The 24,448-nt window shown below is 37.0% G+C and overlaps 1 protein-coding gene across 1 annotated transcript in view; it reads right to left on the bottom strand.

Annotated features, from left to right (window-relative positions):
• lrrc32 (leucine rich repeat containing 32) overlaps positions 1-12,955 on the bottom strand; it is a 40,861-nt gene extending 27,906 nt beyond the window's left edge. The window contains exons 1-2 of the mRNA XM_028799528.2: positions 12,810-12,955; positions 7,470-7,560 (exon numbers count right to left, since the gene is read on the bottom strand). Coding sequence (XP_028655361.1) covers positions 7,470-7,556 — 87 coding nt within the window. The 5' untranslated portion in view covers positions 7,557-7,560; positions 12,810-12,955. The remainder of the gene's footprint in view (positions 1-7,469; positions 7,561-12,809) is intronic.
• Positions 12,956-24,448: the final 11,493 nt, after the last annotated feature.

Below are 24,448 nucleotides of genomic sequence, written 5' to 3'. Positions count from 1 at the left end.
CCATTCTCATCCCTACTGCCTTTGCCGTCATTTCCCCTACCTCTGCATATCTTAAATCATTGTACACATACAGTATATGGTAAACGAAGGTTAAGGATCAACGGAGTATGGTCAAGTCAAGTGTATTCACTGCACGTTATCGTGCAGTGTGCTGTTACTGGTCATATATATTTACTAACTACAGTACATGTCCAGGTAATAGCAAAGATTTTTTTAATTATTCTGTCTCTTATCCAACACGTACCTTCAGTGCCTTTCCTCTGAGCATGTTCCTGTAAAGTTTGCTGTCTGGTCATAACTACTAGAGTTAAAAGGCTAGACTGTTGCTCTTTTAGTGTCACTACATACTTTAAATTATTTTTTGATTAATACACTGTTTGATGGTGTGATGGTTAACAGTACTGCCACACAATAGTAGTGGGCTGGTTTGATTACCAGTCTGGCCACTGTCTGAATGCAGTCTCCACATTTTCTTTCTGACTTTTCTGTTGGCCTGGTTTTGTTCCACAGTCTGATATTGGCCCTGTGTGAATGAATGAGTGACCACTTTCCAGGAATGGATTACAGACTCATATTTTGGGATCAGTATAGTTCCTGATAACCCTTTACTGAGGTATGTGGGCCCAGAAAATATAGAACATTAGTGTTTATACAAAAACATTTTCACTGCCTTTTATCTGTGTATTAAAATGAACACATATGTTACTGTATATGATACAATGCATGTTTTTTTTCCATTTATATTATTTTGTTTAGGTCAAGAAAAAAATAATGCAAAATGTTATGGTCAAGATTAGTAAATGCCACGGAGATGGGTGATTTCACTTTAAAACCATAGGCCCTTCTGTGTTTTGTCAGTTGTTTAAAAAGATTGTCACAGTGTATTTGTTTAAGCACAAAGCAGCTGGATTTGCTGGTTTGATGAATAACCGGGTGACTGTTGTTTAAAAAGAGAAAGTTATCCCATGAGAGCTGCAAGATGACACTACATCTACACCCCAAGCAAGTGTAAGCGCAGAAATGAGATTTTTCTGCACATTCCTTTGTTTATATTGTGAACAAGCTCAAGCACAAATTAAAGGACTCACTTTTCTTTAGTGAAAATTATCCATCCATCCATTTTTAAGGCACATTTTCAAATAAAGGGCTTTGGTGAACAAGAGTTTATACTGGCAGCAAGTCAAGATAAGCTGGAGATCCGTAATAGGACACCCCCTTCAAATTGGACCAATTTACAGCTACAGGACAAACTAACAGCTTCCCTTTAAGCAGTGGCAAGAAACCCAAATCCATGGGGAATTTCACAAAAAAGACATATTAGACAGCGCAAATGAGAAGCACCAGTGCTACCAGAAGAGTGTCTGCGCTAGCCTAATGACAATCAAAAACTATTTTTTTCACACTTAACCTGTAGGTCTATGTATTGTCTCTAAAACTGTGCAGACTGCTCCTTATTGTGTTCCAATAAAACAAATTAAATTAAAAACTATTGGGTAGCGCATGACACACCCAACTGTTGTGAGAATTATCCTGTTACTTTATGAGAACATATTTCCATAAAATACATGATGCTGGCCACAGACTCTGAAATTCTAGTAACAGAACCAGTTGTATGTCACTTTCAAAACTATCTATTGAATTGTACATCTCACATGGACACTAGCAATGCAATATTGTCCTATGAATCCCTCAGAACTGGGAGCCTAACTAAACATACAGGTCCACAACTGATGTCTTCCATTCCAATGAATATATCAAGTCTTCTATTCAGTGGGCAAAAATGTAAAATAACTAATAAAAAGCAAAGCAAAATGGGGACTTCCCGCTAGCTCCATCTGACTACGTATAATACTGCTACTTTTTGCCAATGCTCCCTACAAAGGGAAATACAATGTATACAAAAAAACTGATCATTTAAGTTTTAGATAAACGAAAAATACCTGTTTTTTGATATATATATTTTTTTTTTTTGCCAGAACATGTTGCTCGTACACCCTGCCCGGGACTGGTTCCCTGCCTTGTGCCCTGTGTTGGCTGGGATTGAATCCAGCAGACCCCTGTGACCCTGTGTTCGGATTCAGCGGGTTGGAAAATGGATGGATGGATGGATGGATGTTGCTCGTAATAGATTTGCACCTAGTCTAAGGCACTTCTTCTTTCAAACCTGTGACTTCACAAAGCTCAAATCTTTCACAGAGTTGAAACATGAATGGTATAACTTACTACACTTAACAAAGCACATCTTTTAGGTCACAAAGCTCTTGTAATGTAGACAGTGTATCTTTGCGGCCTCACTGTTCATTCTGAACAAAATGTCAGAACTTCTGGCTGAGCTTTAACTTCAGTAGCTAAATACAAATATGACTTTTGTTAAGGAGGAAAGCCTTTAGATTTCTAAAATACAAGTGGAAGCATCACCCCATTTTTACACTATCCTGTACAGATGAAGATATAACAAGACGTTTAGTCTTTTAACACACTAAATGGAGGTGCTGCAGTCTTTATACTAGTGCAGTGGAAGTCGCCATCTTTAAAAGTAAATAAGGTCACATAACAGGTGCAGACATCAACCAGTCTTTACACTTTACCAGTACAGATGTAGATGCACTTACTCATACAATATAGTGTAGGCAAAGATGTTTCTCTGTCTTTACAGTGTTTGCTACCAATGCACATGTCAATCTAGATTTACTGTCTTGAACTTGAAGACATCACAATGTCTTTAATCCACTATAGATGGACACATCTTCCATCTTGCTATATTTCTACAGATCCACTGTACATGTCATCTCATCTATACATTTTTAAGACTACAAGTGATTATGTCTTTCTGACTTTACACTCTTCACTACAAATGACAATGCCATCCCATATTGACACACTTACAATATAGATAAAGACATTTCCCATTGGGATTAATAAAGTATCTATCTATCTATCTATCTATCTATCTATCTATCTATCTATCTATCTATCTATCTATCTATCTATCTATCTATCTATCTATCTATCTATCTATCTATCTTTTATATTATTACACTAGAGGAGGAAATTTCACCCAGTCCTCATACTTTACATAGCAGGTAATGACATTATCCTCTTTTTACACACTTACTGCGCAGACTTATTTTCACATTTATTTATTTGGTCAATGCCTTTATTATTTCTGTCAACATTTTTGATTATAACTGGCCATATTTGTTTTGTTTTGTGTTCATAGGAAATGCGTATGAATGCTTTAAAACAAATACAATTTTTTTTTTGTCAGGTGTCACCTGACTCGACAAAACACATACATACGATATACCATTCAACTTGTCTTGATGTCTAGTTATGCAAGACATTAAGCTTTTTGGGGTGTTCCTCCTATTTTTGACTCTCTAGACTTAACAAAAAATAATTTTAGGCCATTTTTGAACCACTAAATGACACCTTTATGATAAAGAGTAAATAAACTGGTGTCATCAGCAAAAATTATTACAAGGAATTGAAGTTGCGCATGCCACATCAACCGACCCCAGGGGTTTACCCCCTAATGAGATACGATCGGTCAAAGTTACTTCTTTTCACAAAACTTCGAAAAAATATGGATCTTTAATATGTTCATGTGGAGTGATGTTTTATGCTATTTCAAGGTTGTTGATCATGAATATAATATTTTTGATATTTGATTTTTTACCAGTGGTCCTAGCCCTCTACAAGCCACTCCCAGAAGGTTAAAATGACAAATTTCAAACATAAGCATGTTGGGTATTGTATTACATTATTTCAAGGTTAGTGATTATGTATATGATGTTTTAATTTTTGATCTTTTACTAGTGATATAGACCTCTAGAAAAAAGTGAAAATGACAAATTAAAATTGCAATCAAGAATATTTAGGCTGCAGACATTTAAATTAAAGTATACATTTTAATATTTCAAATATTGGGAACAACTATTCCTTTCGTGTTATGAAGTAAATCATTACATTTCTTATGAACACCCTGAATTAGGGCATTTTATGCTAATTTAGATTTTTTCCAGTCTTTGAGTACAGGCAGATGAAGTGACTTTCCCATGTCAGTAGCAGGACTTGAACCCATAAATTTTGTAGTCCAAAGCCTTAACCATTACACCATCAGACAATGTGGCACTGTAGGAGCTGTCACTCCATCATCATACTTTTACTACAGGAAAAGGTCCTTCCCAATATTATACACTTTTGTGCTATAAAGGAATGTGCTACCAACTCTTTTTAGTTTTCAGGGCAGCTGCAGCTAAGACCCTATTTTTACATTCTTTGCTACAGGTGGAGACATTAACCCATATTAATACTTTTACCAATACTCTGAATACACTACCTATTCTTTTAAACTCTTACATGAAAGAAGGACAAGTTACCCGGTATTTACTATACTTATACACTGCAGGCGAAGTTGTCACCCATTGTTTTAGACACTAGACATGGAGAAGACAATCAGTTTAAACCTTCTTTGACTACAGGTCCTCATCTTTCCCTCTTCACTACAGGTAGAGATGCAGAGATGTAAAATAACGAAGTACAACTACTTCGTTACTTAAGTACATTTATTCTGCTATTTGTACTTTACCTGAGAAAATTTAATTTATGGCTGGCTACTTTTGCTTTTACTCCACTACATTTTTACGTCAAACAGCATACTTTTTACGCCATTACATTTTTCAGCAAGTCCTCGTTACACAGACCAAACTATTATAAATTCATAAAAGAAATCAATCAGGTGTGTTGTCAACTTTGGTTACAGTTCAGAATTGCTCAGGCACAGTCAATAGAGTGCCTTCCACTATGCATTTGGTAGGTCGTTCCCATAATTCATGCTCACTGATGAAATGTGGAAACTGAATGTGCACTTTCCCCATAGTCATATTTAAAAATAGCACCTAAAGCAATCTCTGCTTTAGAAGAAGCACATAGAAGTAACTGGTAATTTTTTTTGCCTATTCTGAAGCTATTATATATGGAGTCCCTGACGTCCCAAAAAAGTTGTATTTTTCAATCTTGAGTTCACAAACCACAGTATATATTGTGCGAACAATATCCGTATGTTGTACACACAAGATATGGCAGCAGAGTCTTAAGTTACTTAGTTACTGAAATGCTAGAGTAAGCCTGGCTATACAAGTCACTAGCTAACTGGAGAAGACAGACTGTCCCTAATAAAAGGGGTGTCAGATAATAAAAGGGGTTTCAGTTTTCCTTCAAGCAGAGGTAAGTATTTCTGTTGCTATCTTATGAAATTTGAGCTTAGGGAAAGCTAACAGAACACTGCTCTGCCAACCAGAATCTGCTAGAGCCACGACAAACTAAGGAAAATATAGGTGGCTTAATAAATTCATATTCTAGTTTTGTGTTTAAGGGTGAACTTTGAGTAGTGATATGTTTTGTCTATGTGAATTATTGAATTATTACTGCTCATTTATTATTCCGTCTTCTACTGCATTTTAAAGTGTGTGACCTTTATTTTTTCTGAGCTGTCCTTTTTATTCGTCCTTCACATGATTCACGAGAAAGCATGTAAATTTAAGAGAACTGACCCATGTCCAGAGCATTCTTCATTATCACATTGACTCTCAGATTTGTAATGGCCATTTTATTATGTTGAATTGAAGCTGAATTACTGTGGTGTAATATTGATGCAAGTTGGCTTAATGCTTACACTGTATATGAGTTGGAAAACGTTATTCCGTAGAATTTAAATTGTCTGTTGGAATGCATTAAAATTATGAATATATACTATGAGACAACAAACTGGTTGTCAAGGGAATTAACAATGTGCATTGAGTTTAACTGTAGTTAATTCTGTAATTTACATGAGTGCTTCAGTGGGCAATTTAAAGATAAAATTGTGCACCAAATTTAACTGAGCTTTATTAAAAGAAATTGTTGTATCACAATTTAATGTAATAATTGCCCTTCTAAAATCTATCTTTACTTCAGTGAAGTATAATAAATCGAATCTCTTTTGATTTTCACATTGTTTTTTATATTATTTTGTAGCGGGGCTACATAGTTTATAGTGTTGTCAAATGTTAGTACTGAGTGCTATGACTGGGCAAAGTCCCCTTGAGGTACAGTGTACTCTCCACCACCTGGGAAATGAATACATATGTCCTGGATGACCGGCACCTGTCCGTCCCGCTACTCCTTGGGCTGGATTCTTTAAGCACCATGAGGATGACCATCCATCTCAGTCCCAGGGGGTATACGGTGCAGGGGGAAGGGGTATGCAAATTCATACATAAATCAAAAGAAGATCTGGGCTCAGAATTCATTGGTTTCTACGCGGCAGTGAGGAGTGACGCAAGAACCTCGGCGGCAGCCCCTGTGGAGGAACAGCCCGAAGAGGTGAGGCCGGTGCTGAAAAAGTGGGCTGAGGTCTGGACTGAAAAATTAGGGGTCAGCCGTTACAGTTTATCTTTTCAAGTGATATGGTTGTGAGCTGTTGACTTATTTTTTATTTTCATTTTTGTACTTTATTTCCTTATTCTTCTCCCTGGGGTAGGGGTGCCTCGCCTACTGCTGAGGGGTATCCCAATAAGTGAGACACAGTGTAAGTCATAGCCGCACTCACTAATACCACCCTACAGCCCGTCAAAGTGGCACTGACTGAAGGCCAGATTGCATTTGCATTATTCATTATTGTATTGTGCCTTTCTGTAGCAAAAATATTGAGAGTTGATTAAAAATAAAATATATGTAATATGTTCTCCAAACAAAATCTCATACCTTCTCATTATTATAATATATACTTTTACTTTTGGGATGTGAGTACTTTTGAAAGCAGTTACTTTCACAGAAGTATTATTTTAAATGAAATACCTCCTACTTCAGTAAAAGGAAAAATTTCATGATGTATCATTTCGGAGTACAACTCTGTAGAGATGCCACCTCATCTATATGTTCTTAATGCAATGTCACTTCATCTAAGACTCATTAGCATTACCACTCCTTTTTCGCCCTTTTTCATTCCAGATGCCAGTCATTACAGCTGAAGGCGACACCCAGACTCTCTGCTTACACAGTTTATCTCTAGTGTATCTGGTTTTCACCTTGAGTTTTTACTATATGATTGTACCGTATCGTCACACAGGCGAGTCCCAAACTGACAGCCCCCAGTTCCCCATCCACACGAGTGCCACTTTAGGGACTACCTGAGCTGATGTAATGGGAAGTACCTGTAAGCCCTCACATTAGGTGAGCTTCTCAGATGAACTGTAACCTCCGGCGCCGAGGAAATATCGAATTCCACCCGTTTACAATGCCGTCAGGAAGCAGTCCAAAAACAGGAGAGAGACAAATAAGTGTATGTTCGAAGAACCAGCACTCTTACTTAGCGGTGTGGTTGCTATAGCGATTATCACACTCACTCCTGCACGCGCACGCACGCGCGCCCCCCCCCCGGCCCCACAAGAAGAGAAGGCGGCGGTCTGTGGGTCTACAGTACTTACCACTCGGCACGGGGAGAGATGTCGAGGACGAAACGTAGCCACCACTTCGTTAACAACAGCCAGAAGTAACATCAGACGAGGTCCCATTGTGCTGGAAAAGACAAGAAAAAAAAAATAAGCGGGTGTGAAGTGAAAACGTCAGGACCGGCGAGAATAAGCAGGAGACGCGTGAGAGGAGACGAATGAAATGAGCCTCGGGAAAGACGGCGGCGGTTGTCACTGCTGTAAATGAGCGGGGAAATCCAAAGCCGGCTTCTGTGTGACACTGCAGAGGACTCGCAATGACCCTGAGCTATTCTGACATATTTTTGATATTGTAAACTGATAAGTGCGTAAAAAGGAACGTTTTTAATAACGTGCAGAAGCCGCTTGTGATACTGGAAACCATCGGCAGCTGCCGCGTTCCTCTCGCTCTGCTTGTGTTCTTTAATTCCGCTTTTTAGAAATCGGACTGGGGTAAGCAGCTGTAGTTCAGGTGTACAGTCCTGCGTAAAAACCCAAATGTGCTTTGAATTTCGATTTTGTTTGGCTAACTTGACGGTTAGAAGTTTGACTAGTGATGTTCCCCTAGAGAATAACGATCGCTAATCATCGTGAATATGAGTAGACATGTTGCTGCTCGAGCGTGTCAAGAAGGTACTTGGACTTTGATTTTAAAATAAATTTGGCCATTCAGTAATATTGATTTTTTTCTTCATTGTTTTACCTAAAATTATTACACAAGTAAAAGAACTTCAGTTAGTAAGTTCAGATTGTTACCCGATTTGATAAGACTGAAATGAAAATGGTGAATTATGCTGTAATACAGGTTGAGGCATATTGGAAGCAAAGAGTGAGACTTGATGGAGGCTAAAGCTTTTTTATTTTAAAGTGTGAAATACGTTTTTCGTGTCTGGTTTCCTTTTTGGAGATGGCCAATGTCCAACGAATGAAAATAAATAGTCTGCTTATCAAACAGTACATCTTTGGGCAGATTTTAACACTGCTGCGTTTCCCGTCTAGCATCCCACAACTGGTCTTCCTCTGTGTGGCGTGTTCGTGTTCTCTCCCTGTCAAAGTTGTGTTTTTATCCTGGTATGGTACACTTCATTTCTGGGAGAGTGCACTGCAGGACAGTGACGCCCAGTCCAGTGTTATTTCCTGCGCAGTGTCCAGTGCTATCAGGATGGCATCTAGCCATTGTGACTTTAAATTGGATTAAACAAGCTTGAAAATGAATGTGTGCTTGTCTGGGCAACCCTTATGAAACACAGAAGATTATACTTGTGGTCTGTTTCAGCTAAAGGAGTTGTGTGGTTAAATTAGTGTGTGTATTACAGGAGCTGACTTTGTGAATCACTATTTTTAAATTGTATATGAAATGAGATGTATGGATGGAAAGGGGTTCAGCTGCCTTAGAGCTCCAGAGTCCAGGGTATAAATCCTGATCTGGGAACTGAACTCCCTGTGTGAAGTGTTTTACATGCTCCCCTTGACTGCACGAGGCTCTTTGAGTTCTGTGGTTTTCTTCCTATTTCCCAATCTGTGTTAAGTCAATTGGCACTTCAGATTTAGCCGTGTATGAGTGAGTGTGCACTGTGAATCCTTGTGCTCAGTGTGGTCTACCTTCACTGTACTGTACTTTACACATACCATGTTTTGTGATTTGTGAAATGCACTTGGTAATAAAAATAATTAACGTTTTCTTTGAGCATTTCTTTTTCATTATGAAATGGTTTATTCACTTAAAATAGTTTTGTTAACGTTGCCTTTATTAATCTCATTGTGTGGCTTTTTGCTTACTTCTGTAGAGTTCTTTTACTAAACTGCCCATTTCACTCTGTAAATAAATAATACTGTCTTCTTCTAGGAAACATTTCTTCTGAAAAAAACAATGTGTTGTTTAATTCTCTGGGGCACTGCATTCTTGCATTTACTGACTAAACTGACCTTTTAAAGCCCAATCAAGGGCATCTGTAAGCAATTTTATCAATAGGGCTGCCTGATTTAAAGAGAAACAAACAAACTATTAATATTTAATCTTACATTTTGCACTACATGGTACTTAATCCTTGCATCTTGAAATCCAACACATTTTCAGTATGTTTTGTTAGGGTAATATATTAGTCAGGTTACCAGTAAGATATTTCAACAAGACCATTAAAAGCAATTGTGATAAGAACAGGCAATTGGGCACAACTAGCCTGTCCATCCTAGTCACCTAGATTTTCCAAAATAATGTCAGTTTAACATTTAATTTACATTAAGTTAGGCAAAACATAGTTTTAATTGTGTGCTGGACCAGGAATACAACCATAATTTTGAGTCTGACCTTTATAAGATATTCAAATTCTCACTCATTGGGTTGTTTAATAAGTTGTATTCTATTCCTAACTTCTGATCATATACTTTTAATCCTTTATATGTCATAGCTGTCTTGAGATTAATTCTTTACATAAGACCCTACATGCTGGATGAAAATGATTTCCTCATGAGCTCAGTACTTTTTAAAGTTGCATACAAAGTAAACAATTTGCTTATGCGCACGAACCTGTATTTGAATTTGTAAATTTGCATTCTGACCTTCGCAGTTCCTCCATATTGCCAGTTGCTGTACTGTTAATGCCAAGGTTTAAGGTAAACCAAAATAAATATTTCCACTTTTATAATAAATTATGTCAGTATATAAGTTTCAAACAATTTAGAAGAAAGACTTTGCAATTATTCTGTGCTATTTGTATTGTTATTTACCTTCAGGTATTACCCAGTTATACTTCTATCATGCTGTTTTGTAGAGCTGACTTGTTGATGGTAATGCTTACATTGTGCCAAGCTAACTGTTTCACAGTATTCAACATTGGTGTAGCTTTTTTAACAAAATTTTAGAGGGGTTGATTCAAAGTTTCTACCCAGGTAATGAGATGACAAATGAACAGTAGCCTGACTTACAGTTGCAGTCCACTTCTGAATTGAGAATCTTCAAAAAGAAAAATTGATTTCAAATTACTTTCAAACCTAAGGGTAATAATTGATTGTGATTATGGTATGCAATATAGTGAATTAAATGTCTTACAAAACACATTAAAGACATTATTTTCATACTGTTGATTGTTATACAGTAAATGATTAGCCATAAATTTGAAGCAGTAAACATTGTTAGACACTAATTGAGACTAATGTGCCTTTGTTGTAGCCAGATGTTTTCCTTCATGGATATATGTAGGATTATACTTTAATTTTACACTAAAGGCAGTAGAGAAAAGCCAAGCAAAATGACACCTTTTATTGGCTAACTAGAAAGATTACAATATGCAAGCTTTCGAGGCAACTCAGGCCCCTTCTTCAGGCAAGATGTAAATTACATCTTGCCTGAAGAAGGGGCCTGAGTTGCCTCGAAAGCTTGCATATTGTAATCTTTCTAGTTAGCCAATAAAAGGTGTCATTTTGCTTGGCTTTTCTCTACATTCATAATGGCTAACACGGTACAGCACCCTAGTACCACTAAAGGCAGTGTAAAAGAAAAGAAAAAACTGGGACTGGAAATATATTTGTGTGTGCAGAACATTAGCTGCTAAATACTGCTGTCTCAAGTATACAATGCACTGGGCTCAGTGAAGCTTGTATGTTCTCCCCTGGTCTTAATGTGTTTATCTCTGTATGATATCAGTTTCCCTTTGACACAACCAAAGATGTACATTTTAGATTGATTGGTAACTCTATTTTGGCCCGTTGTGTGCAAGTAAACCCTGTATTGAACTGGATCTAACCTTCCCTGTTGGTCTCTACTTTGGAATTGGTCCAAATATGTTTGAAAGCATGTGCAGTATGTATCTGTGCACAGACCTCTCCTATACCACTAGCTAGTAGTAGTGTACTCGCTGATTTGAATTGGATTGTTTTTTTTGTTGTTTTAATGTCTAGTATAATACAATTCCCATGTGTGTATTACAAGACCACAGGTGTCCTAGTCTGTACCTGCCAGTTCCCACTATGTAAGGCAGCATGGAGGCTTGTCCTTTAGCATTAGATATATTCAATATATAGCATGTGGATATGAAAGCAAATTACAGTATTAATAAAGAAACAGTTTTCAGGATTCCCTTATTATAATATCTGGTTGTTCAGTGCCTGTAAATGCTGATATTGTGTGTGAACAGTCAGATGTCGTAAGTACTGCATGTGAAAATCACTGATTATCCAGCCATATCCAGCTTGTAGTCTTTTCATAGCAAATTGTGTACTGCATGCAAGAAAGTGTGTTTTTTTCCTTTTTATTCAGTAGATTGCTGTTTGCTCACAATGTGTTCAACAGCGACAGGAAATTACTCCAAAGGTTTATGTTGTCCTAAAGATGTGCTTATCTCTAACTGATCAGGGCCCAAGTTGCATAAATCCAAGAAGAAAAACATTGAAGAGGAGAGGCATGCATTGCTTCTTATTTCTCTAAATCTTAATGAGTCTCAAGAATTCAGTCATAATTTAGAAGATGATTTTTTAAACTCCCTGGAAGTCTTTAAATTACTGACAGTGTCTAAACACTGACCTATTATTGCTGATAATGGGGTCCCCTACATACAATATCAGGTACCGTATTATAAATGCTAAACTTAACATATTATTTTTACAACCATCACCGAACACACATTAAGAGCTGAAGTGCACTTTAGAAGTTTGTTGTTATATTGTACTGTTTTGACACTTAAATGGCTTAGCTGTCAAACATGTGTTCTTCCATTCAAATATTCTTCTCATTCTATATTCTTGCCAGTGCAAAATCCAATTTCTGTTCATTTCCTGGTTAACCTAAGGTCACCCTGACCTGGCCTTTACAAATTGTAATATATCCTTAATTGAAATTTAAGAAAATGTTGTCTTCATTAAATATTAACAGGAGTATTTCGCATTAAAGGTGATTTTAGAGGCAGCTGTTTCATTTACTTAAGAAATACATTATAAGTCAGATATAATTAGGATGCTGGATGTCTAGGTTTTTGTGCAACACTTCAACTATTAGATAACTGGTGTCATTTCTTAGGAAAGTCCTTGCCAACAATGGATGAACATTATAAGTGATTGTCTGATCTCAGTCCTTTCATGCGTTTTACATTTGTAAGTTATGTTGAGCAGCATGATAAAGTTAATATTACATTCACATCATATGCAAGACAAGTGTCAGTATCTAAAAAAAGTGAATGAAACTCATTTCACATATGAGCAGGAATGATTGTATTGTATCTGTCAGCATGTTAAACTTTGTCTTATCCAATACAGCCATTCACTAGAATAATGTTTACTTTTATGGATACTGTTATCTGTAAACATGTGAATTAAACATCTATAAATAATAAAAATCAATGTTACCTTATTAAAATGTTTTCCTGTTCAAAGCAGTGTCATTCATTTTGGTCCTCTGTTTCTCATACATCCTCTCTCAGTCACTTTCTTTCCCTCTCCCTCTCTCTCTTTCTGTCTGTGCACAGGCTGGGTCAGTTGCTGTACCTTTTCTGCTAAAGAAGGCAACTAAGACATCCTGTGGGAATATCCTGCGGAATTTATATGTTGTTCCTTATTTGGGATTGGGAAGCACACATTTTTGTGTGAGGGTGTTTTTTTTCCCCTGTAGATTACAGGAAATCACAGGGTCCTAATGCTTATCAAGTTACTTTTTATTTTAGTAGTACCATTTTTAGTTTATTCTTATTACAAATGTACTTGCACAGTTTAACATTTGTCTAAAGTAGATAGCATCAATTATAATGTAAATATTCACACACGGCTTAATAAACTGTATTAATAAGGACTAATTACTTTGTGTGCTTTATGTCATACAGTTGTATATTTCTTCTGATTTACTGATAGCAATTTAACATACTAAACTAGTTAATGTTATCCATTCAGTAATTGTTTTCCTAATAATCCAACAACTACTAGATAGATAGATACTTTATTAATCCCAAGGGGAAATTCACAATTCACTAATCTTTTATTGAGGAAAAACTGACACTTCTGCAAAGCAGAACATGTTTAAAAATGTAGCATAACAATGATCAAAAATGTTAGGTTAAAGATGTTACACAAAACTTGACAATACTGATTGTGTACCAGAAATAACATTTCATTTGTTTCTGTACTTTGCAATTTTTCCTGAAAATATTTTCATTTATATTTTAGCAGGTTGTGCAGTTTTTTGCTATTAGAGAAGCCCAGAATTTACATGGTGAGTGCACATTATGCATTGAAGATCACTTACAATGTAAAGTATAATTTTATACATTGACTGTGGACTTTATTTGATAATGTTAAACATCCCATTGATTTATAAATGAAAATTAGGCATTTTATAATAATTTCACTAGGAGATGATAGAACCTAGAATTATGTGTGATAAACATACCATTTTCAGGTACAGTAGTGTAGAAAATTAAACAAGTTGGTTTTGTATGTTAAGTAAAAATAGAAGTTTTTTGTAATTTTATTTCTCATCTGTAAGTACTCTGTGAATAGCAGTAATCTGACTAGGGTCAAAGATGGTCTGAAACTGAAGTAACAGTCCTATATGAAAATATGACCCCTGCTGCTCTTTGTGGAAACTTTCACTTAATTATATTTGTCTTCATTATGTTTTGTTGTGTGTTTTTGATTTGTTTCACTTCCCTGTGGCTTTGGAGGCAGTGATCATACTATTTATATTTCATTTGATTGCATTATTGCTATAAGTTTATAAGACTGCTTTTACTATAGTAAGAAAACTTTCTGGAAAATATATAGCTTAAATTATTGTGTGGTGAAAAGGACATTAATTAAAGTTTGGGTATCTAGTTTTTTTAGTGTCACAGGTCTACAGGTATGTTTTTTTTATTGAATATAATATTTTGTCACATTTTCAGAGTCTGTATTTTCCGATCCTTTGAATATCACATTTAGTTTAAAAAGGAAACACTTCGCAAATTGGGATAAGCTGTGTCTCCCAGTGACCCTGAATAAGCTTAACTGTTTTGAAAATGTCCATGAATAGACTCCTTTTTTTGGGAAATTTTTAGTTTGTAATTTCAGAAAGGACCATGTCAGAAACTATACTGAATTATTTAACAGTAACTGCATATAAACATATGTTTAACAAAATGGCATATTACATTCTAGATACTTTTCATACTAAAAGTATGTGCTCTTCCACTTTTCCATCATTTATTAATAAATAATAGTAATCTATAGCATCTACTTTTGAATGTCTTTTGTAGCATATTAACATAATGTGGAGGTTTTCCTTGTACACATTTGAGGAAAAGAGCTTTATATCTGTTTAAGTTAAATGTAAACATCTCAAAAATATGCATATTATGCCAATAGGTGACTTTGCACTGTAACAGCTAGGCTGGTTGTATGTGTGATGGACTGATGGTTTGTCCAGGGATTATCTCTGCTTTGTTCCCTATGCTTGATATTTTATGGACCTAATAGTTATAATATAGACAGATGGAGATAATGTATTCATCTATTTTAAAATACAGTATATAGAAGTTTAAGAATGTCTTACGCTTTATTATTTATATAGAAACAAATGTTTCTATATAAATAATAAAGAAACAGTTCATACTGTTTAGAATTTAATTTAAGGATAAAAGGCATTTGGAACACTATTTTTTTAAACCAACCATTTAATTTACTGTGAAATGAATGATGTGCTTGGCTTATTTAAATCATATTCTGTTCAATATAGAGCAGATCAGTCTCATCTTGTATCACAGTTTTCCAAGTTAATTTAAAAATGTAAAACATCTTACAAACAGCTTTTCACAAGTGAAAAATATCATACTTACTTTTAGTCCAGAGCTTGTTTGGTTTATTTAAGGTATCCATGTGACAGTTGTAAGTGAGTTTGTCAGTGCCTGTCTCAGCTCCCTTTCTCCTCCTAGTCATGAGCAATCCGTTTGTCAGTGTGAGTATGCCAGTCTCTGAAGTCAGTGCTCAGATACTGCTCAGCTCATTCAGGCAGTATGCTCTTACCATTAAAGGAGTTTCACTCTGTATTTGTATTGATTTGACAGATTTTATTTTGTACACAATAATACATCAATTTGAAAGCTCTGATTTTCTTATTTTACTTTCTGTTTTCAGTTGACTTTTTAAGGCTTATTCACTCCATTCTCCTGTAACAGGGAGATCCCTGTGGTATTTCTAGGAAGAGGTGTAATTGCTTTGTAATTAATAGTTTTAGTAAATGCTTTTCTGTATTGTAAATTTACTTTACAAGCTAGTTGGCATTGTATTTGAAAATATGTGTCATCTTTCACTCTAACACTTTTTTGTTTTCAGCATACAGTCCTCTGAAATATTAAAGTATTAATTCAATTAACATTTTTTTGCTATTCTGTGACTGCGTTTATTATGTAACAGAATCTTAACATTAGTGAGAATGTTAAATGCTCTTCAAACCTCAGAAATACATACTTATGAATTGACACGACACAGAATTCTATGTACAGTATGTGTGTATATAGGTAAAAGCCAGCACAGTGGAGCAGTGGTCAGCATTGGTGCCTACAGTTACAGCACCGGGTTGTGACCATTGTGCAGTTTGCACATTTTCCCTGCGTTTAAATGGGTTTTTCTCCAGATAATGCGGCTTTCCACCCATATCTTGAAGATGAATCTGTAGTCTTAAATTGAGTAAGTTAATGCAAAGAAGTTGTATCCTGCCTTGTTCACTTTACCATTAGAATAAGTTCAAGCCCCCCCTATATATATTTATATATATATATATATATATATATATATATATATATAAATATGGGGGCTCTGCCCCCTAATCTCGCCAAACCCCCCCGCCTGCGCTATGTGCCAGCCATTTCACGTCAACAAATCTTTTAATTCTCGCGGATACTCCTCTTCATTGGGAACAAACACTACTTTTCCCTGATGGCAACACGAATTAGACAATCTACAAGTCTCTGACTTAAAGTTTACATTCAAACAATATATTTGATCTCTTTTTGCTGTTGTTTTATTTCACCGAGTAATAATTTTCATTTGTTTGCGCTAATGCAATCTTTACTATAATGTTTTTGAGACTTTCGAATTTTAGTATTTTCATTATGTCTAACCTGCTCTGCATGTGTATCGTGCCAACATTTTTGAAATCTTTACGATGTTCTACTTTGTCTGATTGTCTTTTATTTCCGGCCCCTGGCATGGTTAAATCTCTTGACACAAAGTCTCATCTCGCAAGACGTAAAAGTATCTCTCTGAAAAAGTCACGTCTCGTCCCAGGCCAAAAAATCTCATCTTGTCCCAGGATTTTTATATATATATATAATATTGGCACCGTGACCCTGTAGTTAGGATATAGCGGGTTGGATAATGGATGGATGGATGGATATATATATATTGGTATAATAATGGGGTACCTAGCAAACCAATACTGCCATGGATCACGGCTATAAAATCAGGCTTGTTGGCAATGTATAATTCTAGTCAATAGTTAGTAAAGCATAAGTCTAGAAGGCATTTTATTGTTCTTTTTTGATACCTGGAGCAGCCCGGTTGCCATAGTTCTCTAAAGTATGATGCCGATTGGGAAGCTACTCTCCTTTCTCCTACTCCTTTTATTTTCCCAAGGTGCACATGTCATTTTACCTCCTTTCAGACCCTTCTAGACTAGGTTTGCTTCTCTAATTCCCCTTCTTGGCTGTGTCCCTTGTGATCACTTTCTGAAATTAGAGCAGAAACGGAACCAAAGCATCAGATGGAATTCTCCTGTTACTTCCCTTGTGCCGTCAGTGCGTATGTGAATAAATTACATAACCTGTAGTGTATTTCTTTGGGTACACTGCATTTAATGCGCAAGGCTCAGGAATTCATTTTTTGGATCAAAGACCAGTCCAGGGCTGGTTTATGACCCTAAATTAGATTATGCAGGTTTAAGAAATTGATCAATGCAGTTGTTCAGCATGTTATGGATTTCTGTTTGTATGTATTAAGTACCTTGGTTTCCTTCCACATTCCCATTTGGATTTTTTTGACTGTTTTCACTTTCATGTTAAGCCTTGGCTACATTATCTGTTATTTCTCAATAAAAGAATAAAGGAAAAGTGCCCTCCAGTCAGAAGATTGCATATCATTTTGAATTGCATTACTCGTTACTATTTTAGGTATTCTTCTACTGTCATTAGTCTGTGGGAGACATGCAAGTAAGAATCCCAGTGTACTGTGCACTCATGACAATAAACTTGATGTATTAATCCATTAGGAAACACATCCACACCCTTGAAACTGAGTATATTGAGCTCTCGTACTATGCTTTGTTTACCAGCGGGTACACTTAAGTTATTTTTAAAAGCTGATATATTGTACTTGAAAGAAGGGACATATTAAACTTAAAAGTTAACAAAGTTTGTCAGAGTGTGGCCACACACATCAGAAAGGTTGTTTTGGGCTGAGGTGTGTCCCCATCTGTTGAGTAGGCTGACAGAGAAGTTCTTGAAATGTACTGAACAGTAATATACTACAAGTTAACTGTACTATTAGTGAATCAAAAGGGAATTATAGTAGAATTTGCTATAAGTGAAGCAAAACCTTGTGTGAAGTTTGAAAAAATAGGATTAAGGGTGAGATTTATAGTAAAATACCATTTGTTTTTTCCACATTTTGTATTTTAAAGACAAAGTAATTCCAAATCCGTTTTATTGGTTGTGCCATAAGGAAATGAGGAAGACCTCTGTGTTCATGTTCTGAATGTTATTTTTATCAATTTCAGCACAATACCAAAGTATATGGTTAGCATTTATCTATTGTTTGTTTTTTAATTAAAATAAATAATTACTACTGTATGTAATAACACTCTTTTAAGGTAAAGAATGTTCTTGAAAGGGATGTGGACACAGCTAATGCCTAGGTCCAATTTTTTTAATAGATTTTTACTCTCACTGCCACCTTCTTCCAATGACCAGTCTCCCCACATCATCCCTGGTACATGAACAACTCTTAACACATCAACTGGAATGGCGGGAAAAGCCGTAGAACCAGATGGGAGTCAGTCCTCAGGTTCTTAAGGCTGGTGCTGACCAAATTTGTGGTGTGCATTGTCACCTGTTCAGTCTGTCCCTAAGGCTACTGAAAGTCCCAATGCTGTGGAAGTGTCTTACATTGTTCCTGTTCAAAGGAAGGCAGGCACCTCTTCACCTAATGAGTACAGACCAATGGAACTTGCATCTCATATCATGAGGACCTTTGAGAGTCAGGTTCTGCACTATATAAATTCTCTTGTATTCAACCACTTGGAACCAATGCAATGTGAAGTTATCTGTCTACTGCACAAGGTTTATTCTCATTTGGGCAGCACTGTGAGGACTATGTTTTTTGATTTCTTCAGTGCCTTTAATACCATCCAGTCATTCCTGTTAAGGGGTAAGTGCAGAGCTAAGCAGGTGCCTGAGCCTATTATGTTTTGGATAATGGACTATCTGTTGGGCAGACTGCAGTTTATGAGGCTCAAGGAACACTACTGTCTCCTTTTCTCTTCAGTCTGTACACTTCAGACTATAAATATAACACCAGGTCATGTCACTTGCAGAAATTCTCAGAAGATTCTGCACTTATGGTGAGTATTGATAAAGGGGATGAGACAGAGTACAGGAGTCAGGTGGGGAACTTTGTTTTTGGTGAAAAGAGAATTGTCTACAAAGTAACAGCAGCAGAAGCAAGGAGCTGGTTTTTGACTTTTGCAGCACCAAAGAGCCTCTGTGTCTGTGACTATTCAGGGGGTGGATGTAGAGGTGGTCCACTCCTTTAAGTACATGGGGGTCCACATCGATGACAGGCTGGACTGGTCTCGTAACACAGAAAAATTATATAAGAAAGGGCAGAGCAGGCCTCCTTTTGTTTTCTGGAGACTGTGCTCCTTTAATGTGAGTAGTGACATCCTTCACGTCTTCTGTAATTCTGTAATGACCAGTGTGATTTTCTGTACTGTGATGTGCAGGACTGGGAACATCACTTCAAGAGAGGCCCACCAAATTAACAAACTAATTAAAAGAGCAAGCTCAGTTATAGGACACACTCTGGACTCCATGAAAGTAGTAGCAAAGGAGGTAATGAAAATAAAACTGTTTGCCATTATAACAATGCTGCACATCCTCTCTCTGAGACACTGACACTGGGGGCTTTCAGCCAATGAGTTATTCAGCACAAGTGTGTCAGGAAACACTACTGGGACTCCTTTATACCAACAGGAATATGTCTGCATAATGCAGCAAGTCAGAAGTTTTCTTTCTTTTTCAAATGACTTCCATTTTAGTTTGTGTTCAGACCATGGTATGTGTGTATAAAATATATATATATATATATATATATATATATATATATATATATATATATATATATATATATATATATATATATAATTTGTTAAAAGAGCTTCTATTAAAAGACATTTTACCCCTGGGGACATATAGATAGAACATTATCTAAATCATTTAATAGCTGTTTTGCATTTTTCTTGTTTCTGTAATGGTTCACTCATGACCCCTTCTGATAACTGGTGTAATAACGCTCAGGTTATGCATTGATTTGTGTAAAGTCTGAAAGTCCAGTGTGGAGTGTAAGTAAAGGAGACTGAGGTAGTGCCGCTATTTCATTAACTTTATTTGCACACTTTGGCATGTATTTGTTTGTTAATTTGATTTTATTGGATAAATATCCATTTGATGGATATGGATAAATATTCATTTGATTATTCATTTAATTGTAGTCATTCCTGAGGATCATGTTTTTAACACATGGATAAGCAGTGCCATCTCCTACTACTTAAGATTAGAAAGCTCTAAATACTGTATGTGACCAGTTGTCTTATTTACCTGACTTTTGTATACATAATGATGTCAGACAGAAGACCGTTCAGATGCTGCATTCTCTAATTCCTTGCCATATTCCATCTGGGTGTGCAGAGGGGGAGATGAGATGAGTAATGTCACTTTTTCTACTAACCTCAGGAGCCTACAGGTACCAGAACCAAGCCTGATTTCAGCTATACACTGAAATGCTTAAGGAAGTTTTAACTTGCAAAAGAAATAAAGGAAATTACAACTGTAATTGTTTCTGCCGGGTGGCACGGTGGCGCAGTGGTAGCGCTGCTGCCTCACAGTTAGGAGACCTGGGTTTGCTTCCCGGGTCCTCCCTGCGTGGAGTTTGAATGTTCTCCCCATGTCTGCGTGGGTTTCCTCCGGGCGCTCTGGTTTCCTCCCACAGTCCAAAGACATGCACGTTAGGTGGATTGGCGATTCAAAATTGGCCCTAGTGTGTGCTTGGTGTGTGGGTGTGTTTGTGTGTGTCCTGCGGTGGGTTGGCACCCTGCCCGGGATTGTTTCCTGCCTTGTGCCCTGTGTTGGCTGGGATTGGCTCCAGCAGACCCCCGTGACCCTGTGTTTGGATTCAGCGGGTTGGAAAATGGATGGATGGATGGATTGTTTCTGCCTTACTCATTTTCTCAGCACTCTTTTTACATTGTACACTTTACTTTGTCTTTCACCTTCTTCAATACTTCACCATTATTAAGTCATGTTCAGCACAGTCATCCGCCAAGCGAAAACAAAATTGATTCAAACAAATAAAGCAAGTATTTCGAACTAATGCACAGAGAAGCACAACTTTGACCATATTTCAGTCATATGCAGGATGCTGGGAGTGGAAAGCAATCAGAAGGCACGAGTTGACACTGGATTTGTTTAAGAGAGCTAAGAAATGTCATTACTTGTTCTGGAAACCTTTAGAAAAACATAAGCACTTATGGCAATTTCAGCACTAAAATACTCCATTTTATGTCATTTGGAAGTTAGATACACTTGAAAGACTAAGTTGGAACCCAGACATTTTTATAAAATACAGAAAATAGCACTGGAACCAGGTTCTGACTGACTCTTGATAATAATGGAAAAGTGACTTAAGTGTGACTCCAGGGTGTGCACTTGAGTGGCCACTAGTTAAGTGTCTGTGTCTTAATGAAAATGAAAAATTGTAGACAGAGACAGACATTTGAGCAGCTACAGTCATGGCCGAAATTATCGGCACCCCTGGAATTTTCCCAGAAAATGCACCATTTCTCTCAGAAAATTGTTGCAATTACAAATGTTTTGGTATACACATGTTTGTTTCTTTTATGTGCATTGGAACAACACAAAAAAACAGAGAAAAAAAGCCAAATCTGACATCATTTCACACAAAACTCAAAAACCGGGCTGGACAAAATTATTGGCACTCTCAACTTAATATTTGGTTGCACGCCTTTTGGAAAAAATAACTGAAATCAAGCGCTTCCTATAACCATCAACAAGCTTGTTACACCTCTCAACTGGAATTTCTGACCACTCATCTTTTGAAAACTGCTGAAGGTCTCTCAGATTTGAAGGGCGCCTTCTCCCAACATCAATTTTGAGATCTCTCCATAGTTGTTCAATTGGATTTAGATCCAGACTCATTGCTGGCCATTTCAGAACTCTCCAGCGCTTTGTCTTCAACCATTTCTGGGTGCTTTTAGAGGTATGTTTGTGGTCATTGTCCTGCTGGAACACCCATGACCTCTGATGCAGACCCAGTTTTCTGACACTGGGCCCTACATTGCGCCCCAATATCTTTTGGTAGTCTTCAGATTTCATGATGCCTTCCACACAGTCAAGGCATCCAGAGGCAGCAAAACATCCCCAAAACATCTTAGAACCTCCACCATGTTTGACTGTAGGTACTGTGTTCTTTTCTTCGTTGGCCTCATTCCGTTTTCTGTAAACAGTAGAATGATGAGCTTTACCAAAAACCTCTACCTTGGCCTCATCTGTCCACAAGACGTTCGCCCAGAAGGATTTTGGCTTCCTCGGTTACATTCTGGCAAACTCCAGTCTGACTTTTTTATGTTTCTGTGTCAGCAATGGGGTCCTCCTGGCTCTCCTACCATAGCATTTCATTTCGTTCAGATGTCGATGGATAGTTCGAGCTGACACTGTTGCACCCTGAGTCTGCAGAACAACTTGTATATGTTTTGAAGTTGATTGGGGATGTTTATCCACCATTCGCACTATCCTTTGTTGCAGTCTTTTTATCAATTTTTCTCTTCCGTCCACGTCCAGGGAGATTAGCTACAGTGCCATGTGTTGTGAACATCTTGTCTTAACCCATTTTATTGGAGTTGCGTGCTACGAAGAGAAAGTGTTCCAAGTAAAACAAGTCATGCATGATATCAAATGTTTTTATTTATTTATGCAAGACTTGAATTAAAGTTTGTCACTTAGCTAACTAATTTCAAGTGCTGTGTAGCTACATTTATAAACTTCTTATGCTGGGTAACACATGGAAAATGCCGTTCACAAATCAAAGAGTACACACTACGACCTTTCTGACACCCATCGGTTGTGATAATCGAACACATCAACTTTTGAGGGCTCCTTTCTGTAAGATCTGTAAAGTCTGGGGTATGAACAAAAGAATTTCTTGGTTTTTCTGCATTGGTCTCACCGCTGGTAATACGCCAGTTTTTTCACCATTTGCTGAATGTGTGTGTCACACTAGAACAAAATGAAACACAATGTGCCCAGAAAGTTTCTGCCAGCTTCTCCTGACAATATTTGCTTCTCCGAAGTAGGGTGCCTTATTTTGCTACTTTTCATGCACCTCCATTTATGTATCCATGTGCAGAGTTTACTGCAAGTTAAACTTTCAACCATAATATAACATTTAAAACCTGATGAGTGACAGTCATTATTAGCATGGCTTACTTTCACACATGACCACACTGATATTCCATCAGAGCTAATTTAGAATCATTAATTAACTTAACATGCATGTCTTTGAGGACTTGAGAGAAAAACTCACACTGACACAGAAAAGTAGGCAAACTTCACAGAGACAATGACCAAGCCAGGTTTTAAACTCCAGATTTATCCCTGTTTCCTTCTTTGAAAATGAAATATATATTTTGCCTCAATGATGTATTTGATTGATGTATACACATTGATGTATTTTCTTTAGCCTACTTTGCCAATCATGTTAGATATCACTAAATGATCATTTTGTTATGTCTGTCTGCACTCCCCATATAGATGGTGCCATTTGAACAGACAATGCTTGTTAAGTTAGAAAGGTAGAAATTCCAGCAGATCCCAAGTGTGTTGCAGAAGCGGAATTGACTAAACGAAAGATTTAAATGACATGGTAATGGTTGCCAGAAGTGGCAATATAAGTGTGTCAGGAATAGAAATTCCTCAGGGGTTTTCCAATTAATGGCTTTTATGTGGTGAGAAAACAGGCCATTAATGTAAGGGTAATGAAGGAGCCTGATTTGACTTGTTCAGCGTAAGATGGTATTAGTCTACTAAAGCATGAGTGGTGCAGAACAAGTCACTATGTATAACTCATATTTCGTCATGGATTAAGTGTTGCAACAGGTGATTTCACCAAGATTCACTCCTATCAACAGACAAAAAAATAACATTTTCAGAGAGCTAAGGAACCCTGAACATTGAAGGACTGCAAAAGCATTACCTGGTCTGATGAATCACTGTTCCTGCTGATTCACACCATTGAGAGTACAGTAGTAGGAAATGGCAAAAAGCAACTAGAGTTTATGAAGTCATCACTGGGTGGCAGCAGTGTAATGGCGTGAAGTGAATTTGTGTAGCACTCACTGGGCTCCTTGATACACGCAGTCATATTCAGATGCCACCAGATAGCTGAGTGTCATTATCAAGCATGTCCTTATCTTCAAAGCAGCTATTTACACCTGCACCAATGACCCTTTTTAGCAGCATTATCCTCTATGCCTCAAGGCTGTAGTATTATATAATATATAAATGAAAGACCTTTGTGTGTGTGTGTGTGTGTGTGTGTGTGTGTGTGTGTGTGTGTGTGTGTATGGAGCAGTCTGCTCTGCTCACGCTAGACCACAACCACTAGATGGCGTATGCATGCGCTTGTAAATTTTTTCGACACTTGCATGCACCTCACTATGAAAGACCAGTGTG

The sequence above is a fragment of the Erpetoichthys calabaricus genome, chromosome 4 (genome assembly GCF_900747795.2).
Source record: "Erpetoichthys calabaricus chromosome 4, fErpCal1.3, whole genome shotgun sequence".
Classification (NCBI taxonomy): domain Eukaryota; kingdom Metazoa; phylum Chordata; class Cladistia; order Polypteriformes; family Polypteridae; genus Erpetoichthys; species Erpetoichthys calabaricus.
This window is presented reverse-complemented; position numbering and strand designations above follow the sequence as displayed.